This window comes from Oreochromis niloticus, linkage group LG3, assembly GCF_001858045.2.
Source record: "Oreochromis niloticus isolate F11D_XX linkage group LG3, O_niloticus_UMD_NMBU, whole genome shotgun sequence".
Lineage (NCBI taxonomy): Eukaryota > Metazoa > Chordata > Actinopteri > Cichliformes > Cichlidae > Oreochromis > Oreochromis niloticus.
In genome coordinates, this window is record NC_031967.2 from 29,435,650 (window position 1) to 29,444,688 (window position 9,039).

General features: G+C 40.7%; 2 protein-coding genes across 2 annotated transcripts in view; both read right to left on the bottom strand.

The window, feature by feature from the left end:
- LOC112846225 (solute carrier family 12 member 4) overlaps positions 1-4,226 on the bottom strand; it is a 94,173-nt gene extending 89,947 nt beyond the window's left edge. Inside the window, exon 1 of the mRNA XM_025905628.1 lies at positions 3,656-4,226. Coding sequence (XP_025761413.1) covers positions 3,656-3,850 — 195 coding nt within the window. The 5' untranslated portion in view covers positions 3,851-4,226. The remainder of the gene's footprint in view (positions 1-3,655) is intronic.
- A 41-nt stretch (positions 4,227-4,267) lies between these two features.
- Positions 4,268-8,582, bottom strand: LOC109199701 (solute carrier family 12 member 6-like). The gene is made up of 8 exons (XM_019355006.2): positions 8,491-8,582; positions 7,038-7,111; positions 5,916-5,973; positions 5,638-5,812; positions 4,986-5,104; positions 4,790-4,888; positions 4,595-4,714; positions 4,268-4,391 (listed from the first exon to the last, which is right to left on the bottom strand). Exons 1-8 carry the CDS (start codon positions 8,580-8,582, stop codon positions 4,283-4,285), a joined length of 846 nt encoding a protein of 281 aa, XP_019210551.1. The 3' UTR covers positions 4,268-4,282.
- Between the last annotated feature and the right edge of the window lie 457 nt (positions 8,583-9,039).

Consider the following 9,039-nt stretch of genomic DNA (forward strand, 5'->3'; position numbering starts at 1 on the left):
TTGCCCCTTTCTGTTCTTCTGCTAAGCCAAATATTCGAAATCTTAGAGTAATATTTGACTCTTCTTTGGGCCTTGACTCACACGTAAAATCTCTGTCTCGTTCCTGTTTCTTTCATTTAAGGAATATTTCTAAACTGCGACATATGGTCTCCTTAGCTGAACTGGAAAAAGTTGTCCATGCATTTGTGTCATTGCATTTAGATTATTGTAATTCCCTGTTTACCAGCTTGGATAAATCATCTCTTTCTCGCCTCCGAGCTATACAAAATGCAGCAGCCAGACTACTAACTCGCTCTAGCGAGCGAGCTCACATCACTCCCATTTTACGTTCTTTACATTGGCTCCCAATAGATTTTAGAATTCGTTTTAAAATTGTTGTTTTAACGTACATGGTTTAACTAAATGGTTGACTCTGTGGAATCCTTTAAAAAGCAGTTAAAAACTTTACTGATTAAACAAGCGTTCTGTTGACCAATGCTTTTTACATTTTTAATTTAAATTTAAACTATATTGTGTATATTGTGCATTTTGCTATTTATCGTGTTGTTTATTTTAATCTTTGTGTACAGCGCTTTGTGACTACCTGTCTATGAAAAGCGCTTAAGAAATAAACTTTACTTACTTAACTTTACTTCATAGTTTTATTTTTGAGATGCACTAATTTTATATACTACAGGAAAATGAAAATAAATATTATAATTTGAGTTCTAAGCATCCCAGAAACGATGCAGAAAAGCATGAAGTCAAACTTGACTTTTAAAAACACCAACATAGGCTTATAAGGCCCTTTCGCGAAAATGACGTCACTTCCGGTTTCTGGCAGGTAATGGCGGACATGCGATAGTTCGCGCTGACGTATATGCCAACGTAGGAAGTGTTATGAACATCGGCAAAGCGTGTTTCTGGAATATTATCTTTTTGTTGCTGCAAGTCTGAAATATTATCTTTTTGTTGCTGCAAGTTTGGAATATTATCTTCTTGTTGCTGCAAGTGCTTATGTAATTTTTGCAAAGCTATGTGTGGAAGGAAACCGTGACCTAGGGCAAGCTAATGGCATTAGATGTAAGTACAACTCCTCCGGTTTCACTTGCAAAAAAAATTATTGCGCTACCTTACGTGGTTCCAGTTCTACAGGGATTTAAAAATAGTTAGGGTTGTAAAGGGTTAATTGTATATTTTATGTAATAATTTATAAAAATTTGGGTTAGAAATAGAGATGGCACGATACCACTTTTTTATGTCCGATACCAATATCATAAATTTGGATATCTGCCGATACCGATACGAATCCGATATAGTGTGTTTTTTAATCAATAAAACTGTTTTTTAATATATTGCTGCATTTTGTACAAGTTCATACTCGAGTTTAAGTAAACAACAACACTAAAGCTATTCTGTTATACCTGTATGTAAAAAAATAAAAATAAAAAAATACACTGCACCCAAAATATTTCATAGTTCAGCAACACTGATCAATCTAATAAACTTAAACCTGCACCATCCTCCCTATTCTGGTATTTTAAAGAGTACTTAGCAGAAATATTAAGCAAACTAACAAATAGGGTTGCAAACTCCAAGCAAAAAAAAAAAAATAGGGAACCACCCTCCACCTTATGATGCTTAATCGACGTAATCAACTTTAATTTGATGCAGTGTGAAAAAAAAATGCACAGACATAAATTATTTTTCAAGAATAATTAAATAGATTCAACATCTTTCTTCAACAGAATTGCAGACTGCACAGATGGTATCTTCCCAAAGGAAAAAGTACTATAGCTTACTAGGGTATAATAGACTTAACAGTTACTATATACAGTAATGGACTTCTATATATTTTACATCAGATTAAAACTTTGGGTGTAAGATTCGGATAATTATTTATTATAAGCTAGACATTTTAAATGACAATAAGAAAGATAAGTATGTCTTTGTGCCCCCTTTTCCCTGTTAATGCCCTATCGGCCCCCCTGGCTAAACTTTGCTAGATCCGCCCCTGCACAGTTACCAGCCGTCAGCTGCGTAGAAAAGGATCCTGGTGTAGAAAGTAATATTAAATAAATTCTAACAACAGCTTATCAAGGTTAAACGTGCTCCTGTTGTTCAGCCGCTGGTTTCCTCTTTCTGGTGCAAAGTGGGCCAAAAACAAAGAAGAGAGACGGACTCGCGACAGAAAAGCCGATCAGCTGATCATTAAGCAGTTTCATGAAGTAGCGGCAGGAGAGGGAGAGAGAGAGGCAGTCGCTCCATATATCGGCTGTTAAGCTTAACGTGGGAATGCTTTACAAACATTCAGAGATGAACTTACACACTTGTTTTACTTCTCTCTGGGATAAATTGCTCGGAGATGAAATGCTGGTTTGCTAGCGAGGCTACAAATACACACAGCCGCTCTATCACGTGGTGCATACTGCTCCGACGTACTACGGTTATGAGCTGAGTTACGCCATGTTGCAAGTTTTGTGAGGTGCTTTTTTGATATTTAATGGATCGGATTACATTTTTTATTTCTCTCTGATATCCGATCCAGTAATTTACGTCAATATCGGACCGATACGTAATATCGGATCGGTCCATCTCTAGTTAGAAACGATAGAAGACAAATGGCATGATAGACACTTTTCTGTCATCCACACGATATATATCGTCATATCGCCCAGCCCTACCTGAGACCTTGTAGCTCCACCTGCCTCTGGCCCACCATTGTTGCTGCTACTGCTAGGGCTCTCCTGGTGAAAGTGGTGAACAAATGCTTGTTAAGACCCAGGCTACATCCACACGTACCCGGGTATTTTTGAAAACGCAGATTTTTCTATGCGTTTGCACCTTTTGTCCACACGTAAACGGCGTTTTTGGTCACTGAAAACGGAGATTTTTTAAAACGCCTCCCAGGGTGGATATTTTCGAAAACTCAGTTTTTGCATTTACGTGTGGACGAGGAAAACGGAGAAAACGCAGCGTCAAAGGTGTGCGCCTTTTTTGACGTCACACTGTGCGCTACGTTATTGTTTCGGTGAAATGAATTTCTACAATACTGTTACTGTTAATTGTACTCTCTGCAGTGTTTAAATGCTTACATATACACACACAGTTACTATCCCTCCACACATACGACTCGGTTCTGCTTCTATGCCCCATCTTTGTTTACTATTTCCCACCGAGGCTTCTAGACTTGTGATTGGCCAACATTTCTACACGGTTAGGAATATATCGCCACCTGTTGCTTTGGCATGTTCCTAGCAGCGTTTCCTTCATTTCTGCGTTTACGTGTGGACGGGATTATTTTTTAAAACGAAAACGGAAAATCTCCATTTTCAAAAATACCCGTGTACGTGTGGACGTAGCCCCAGCTTGCATAAAGTTTCAAACACAACTCCTAATCAACCCTACGCAAACCTACGGGCGTTTTTCACACACAAAACCCCGCTGTAAGCTTTCCACACCTACCTCTCTGTCCCGATCAGATTTAGACAGTCGCATCTGTCTGAGCATCTGAGACCTCTGCTCCATCATCAGTGATGGAATTATCCTCCATCTGGGCCACTGTGAAGATGCGCACTGAACACTTGCGCCACACCTGGGCAGAGACAGAGCAGAGGGTTCAGCGGAAACTTTAAAGGCTTTGTTAGAGTTTAAGATCAACACTTTGTTTTCTTGCCTTGTGTTGTCGCAGGAGGAAAGGCAGAAGCATCAGCATCCCGCCGTCATGGACGGTCCACCACACATCGATGTGGCCCTCTGTGCAGGGCTCGGAGTTGCTAGGGAACAAGGAGATGTTTTTGGGCACCAGAAGCGCAAGGTGGGCCGCTGTGGTCACCTGCACCGTGTCTGGAAGGAGGAAAGAGGGCGCCATTAGCTTGTTAATGCTGAAACAACCCCATTAACCGCTTTGCTGCATCATTTGAAGCACATAAAGAGACACAACAAAGTCACACGGAGGCCCCATGGCTGGCTAACATGTCAAAATGTAATTATGGAGCAACAAACTGAAATTCAGTTTATTTGTGCCATAAAAGCTGTGTCCGGCAACCTGGAGCTCTCCTAGATCTGTTTGAGTAAAAATGATAGGAGTGACCTGCAGTGCTTAATTTACTGATCTACTATAAGTACTACTGCCCACCAAAAGAGAAGAACATTCAAATCATCTGATTCTTGTTTATAATGCTGAATGTGAAGCAGATTCTGATGTCTTGCAGCTTTACTCCCAGCACTGCACGCAAACTTAAGTGCAAACACTCAACCAACTTCTAAAAGGTCAACTTGCATCCTGTGTTTGTGAGACATTTCAATACCTCCAGTTTTTAGTATGCGGTGGTCCTTCCAGCCTCAGCAGAGCATAACGGGCAGCGCTGAGTGACAGACCACGGATCCCATCTCCCCACTCCTTCTCTGCTCTGATACACAACCACACCCATAAATACACACAAAGTATAAGAGGACATACAGCTATATTTATTTATTCACACACTGTATACACTGTACACTCCACTGTCCCCCTGAAAATAAAATAAAAATGTCAACACGAAACAGACATGTTTACACACCAGTCTGTACATGCACAATCATGTGGAGGGAGTACATCTCCATGGCAACATACCCTTGATACTGAATGTAGTTGTAGCTCATACCGGCGATCACCATGGCAACGATTGCATAATACCAAGAGGATATAAACATGAGCGCCAGGCAGAAAGTCATCCCCAGAAAGGACAAGCTCCTGGACAGATGAGCAGAGCAGACGTCAGAGAGTGAGAGAAAGACAGAGAGAGAGTGAGTGAGTCTTTGGTAATACCAGTGGTAGTATGATAAGCGAGGCCTCCAGTTGGGTGTCCTCAGGAGGGTCTGGAGGGCACAGGCCAGGTTCACAAACAGGTAGCACATGAGGAAGAACCTGGAAAGAGGGTTAGAGATTCAAACTGAGGTTTATGGAGGCAAACACTAAGTGTGCATGTACACATGCAAACACATGTAACAAAACTGCATCTTACATTGTCAGAACAGGAGCCACCATGTCCAGAGATGCGATGAGAATCCCCAGCTCAGCTATCAGAGCTGTCAGCAGCAGGGCCCACGTAGGTTCCCCGTTAGCTTTCCCGTGGCCAAACACCTGCCAGAAACACACAGAGTTCAAATATACACACACAGACCCAGCAAATCACACTATGTTTAAGGAAATGGCAAGTACTGCAAATGGAAAAATAAAAATCTGATAGTTATTACATAGAGAGTGGAAGGAGGCAATAGCCTGAGCACTGAGAATCAAAGAAATAATCAAAAGCTTCAGTGAAAGCAGGAACTGCAGAAAATACAGCATCTCCAGGTAACTACTGATTACACTTAAACTACCTAAATAAATGGGTCACACTGTGCATGAGAGAAAACATAAAACACCATCACTTTAAAGCTTTTTAAAGCACCACAGTTCCATCAAGGTATTTGCACACCGTCTTCCCCCTGCTGCAAGATGTTTCTGTATGCAAGTGGAAAGAACTGAAGTATGCAGCATAAATATCGATAATTCAACATCAGCAGGGATCTCTGCTTCACACAGTATCATTAAGTTCATCCTGAGCACAACAAGAATACAGGAGAAGTGCTTGGACAGTCCCTGTAATTAAACTGAAAACTAGCAGCTCTAACCCGGAGGAAGGGGATGATGTTGTCTTTGGCGATGGCCTGCAGGAGTCGTGGAGCGCCGGTCAAAGACTGGAGGCCCGCGTCACATGTGGAGAAGAAGGACCCAATCACAATGACCCACGGCGAGGGCCAAGCCAAAGTTCCCACCACCAGATTGCCTTTAACTGAATCTCCAAACCTGCAGAAGTAACAACACATAAAGTAGTTTAAGCATCAAAGTCCTTCTGCCTCACATACAACACAACACATGCAAATACAAACACAAGAGCAGGTGTACTGACTTGTCTCTGAGGACCACCCCTTCGATGCAGGCTCCAAACAACACGACATTGCTCAGATCTGGATGAACAGCAGGTCAGGAAAAACACAAAACAAAGTACTTTCAGTGCCACAAAAATCGGACTGTGTTGAGAAAATTCGAAGAACTGCCTCTCAGTCATACGCCTCCACTGCCTGGTCGAGATACACCATCCAGTCTCTGTGGACTCTCCACATAAATCACAACAGCACTCGCCTCAAGATGCTTTATATTGTAATGTAAAGGCACTACAGTAGCACGGATGCCCCCCTGTAAACAAGAACCTGAGGACAGTAGGAAGGAAAAACTCCCTTTTAACAGGAAGAAATCTCCACCTCACCCTCAGACACGATCAGTTGAGGGGACGAAGACAGGACAAAAAACACGCTGTGGAAGAGAGCCAGAGATTAACAGTAACTAATAATTAAATGCTGAGTCATGTGCCAACACTCAGAGTGAAGAAGATGAGTGAAGAAGAAACAGTGCATCACAGGAAGCTCACAACAGCCTAGGACTATTACAGAGTAACTAAGGGAGGACTCAGAGTCACCTGATCCAACCCCAACTATAATTTTTTTTATTTTCAAAAAGAAAGGTTTTAAGTTTTAAAAGCAGAGATGGTGTCTGTCTCCTGATTCCAAACTGGAAGCTGGTTCCATAGAAGAGAGGCCTGACACTGAAGGCTCTGCCTCCCATTCTACCATTAAATACTCCAGGAACAACAAGTAAGCCTGCAGTCTGGGAGTGAAGTGCTCTAATGGGGTAACAGCGAGAATGGTGAGCAAACTAAAGGTGAACTTTCGACCTTTGACCTTGATCTTAACCTTTGATTAGCAAATTTCAATCAGTCCACCTTTTAAAAACAAAAAACAGAATTCAAGGTATTCTCAGAGATCGATGTAAGGATGGACAGACAGCATGGAAATAAAACAGGTGGACAGACTTAATCTACTAATAACACAACATTATTCTCATTAAATATTTCCATGATCAGCACTTAGGTTAAAAACTTCAGAACTGTGTTGTAGCATCTTAAATTGTGCTTTGAGTTGCTTTTGAATTTGAGTGCATGAAAGTTCAATCAAACTGTCCGATGAAAGGATACAGACTAAAGAGGTGGTGAGGATGGCAAGGATGGTTCCGATGGGGATGGAGCGCTGAGCATCTTTTAAACATAAACTGCAGTTGGTTCAAAATACAGCTGCTCGTATTATTTCCAGAACCAGATCCACTGAACAGATAACACCTGTTCTTAAACAGCTCCATTGGCTCCCAATTCACCTCCGTGTCAATTTCAAGATCTTGCTTCTCACTTTCAAAGCGCTTCATAACCTCGCTCCTCCATATCTATCCGATCTTCTCCATACATACTCACCCCTTCGTACACTCCGCTCTTCTTCAGCTTCCTTTCTGTCAGTTCCACCTGCTCGCCTGACTACCATGGGACTCAGAGCCTTTAGTTGTTCTGCCCCGAGACTTTGGAATGCACTTCCACTTGCTCTACGGACCACACACTGTCTCACCTCTTTTAAATCACTACTCAAAACCCATCTGTTCAGAATTGCATACACCTGATCTGTCTTAGGCCATTTTTACCTTGCTCAGTTTTTATATTTGCTTTTATGATTGTTTATGTCTAAATTTTATCTACCATGTTTGCTATATATACATCTTTTTTAATGTTTTTTATGGTATTGTTTATGTGCTACTGTAAGGTGACCTTGAGGGTCTGAAAGGCGCCTATAAATAAAATGTATTATAATTATTATTATTATTATTATAGCACCACCACCCTCACCCTCCAAGCCTGGTTTCTTCCTGTTAAAAGGGAGGTTTTTTTTCCAGAAGCAGAATCTAGCATAACACGGAAACACCTACATGATTCACGGACTTGATGTATTTATGTATGTGTTTTTTGGTTTTTTTAAATAACCCCTTTATTGTGTAAACGTCTTGAAATACCAGGAAACCGAACCTCATTGGTACATATGCATCAATCTAATAAACTTAAACCTACACAGTCCTCCCTATTCTGGATTTTAAACAGTACATAGCGGGAACAAAAAGACTGCTTGGTCCAGTCAACCTCCTGAAATATATACAACACATGCTAGAAACCTGAAATTAAGACCAAGAAGACTAGAGGTGAGACATGACCACTAATCAATATTAAAATTAATAAATGACAGATTTAGTGATATTTTCATAAACTATTTATTTACCAAAACAATACAAAACCGCATGGTAGCACAAGATTTCTTTTTAACACGGCAACCTTTAAAAAGTGAAAGAAGACTTGTGAGAAAGGTGAGAAAGAAGAATAAGAATAACACTTAATTGAGCTTTTGATGGCATTTTAAACACAGTACTGGTACAGCATCTAGAAAATGTGGGAAAATACTGGCATCATATACAGTACTTACTTTGAAGAAATTATATGGGACGCTGACAAACAGGACACAAGTGAAAGGACAAAGAAGAGTGAAAGGCAATTGATGGACTTGCTGAGATGATCACAACAGCGTGGACATTTCATGCTGGAAAATCAGCCATGGCACAGATGCACCATCTGAGCGGCCATGTTGCCCAGCAGCTGGACGGTGCAGTCATCTGGGCCCACAGTGGCTGCGTTGATGTTGTCTGAGTACATTTTACTGTGCTTAGCTGCAGCAGTGTGAACGACTGTGTCTGTGCTTGTGCTTTCTGCAAACTTGATGTTACACAGAAGGTTTCTGTTCCTCGGAGGTCACAGCTTCTTCAGGCTGGGATGTTTTCTCTCTTGGGGATTTCTTGTTCCACAGACTGGCCACTCATTTAAGAAAACCTCCAGAAATCAAAGTATAATCTTTTTAAAATTTTATTGATTTTTTTCTTTTATCAATTTAAATCAACAAAACAACTCACTCGCTGTTTAAAATTATTTTAATAGAGATGAAGCTTAAAACTAAGCTCCTTTTGTTTTTGTAATGACCTTATTCCAATCTATTTTATTAAATGGAGTTATTTCTATTAAAGTTGTGCTTAATGTTTTGGCTGCTGAAACAGGAAGGTGTATCTCATGTTCACTGTATGATTTCATTTAAATGTACAACTTTGCATGGATCAAA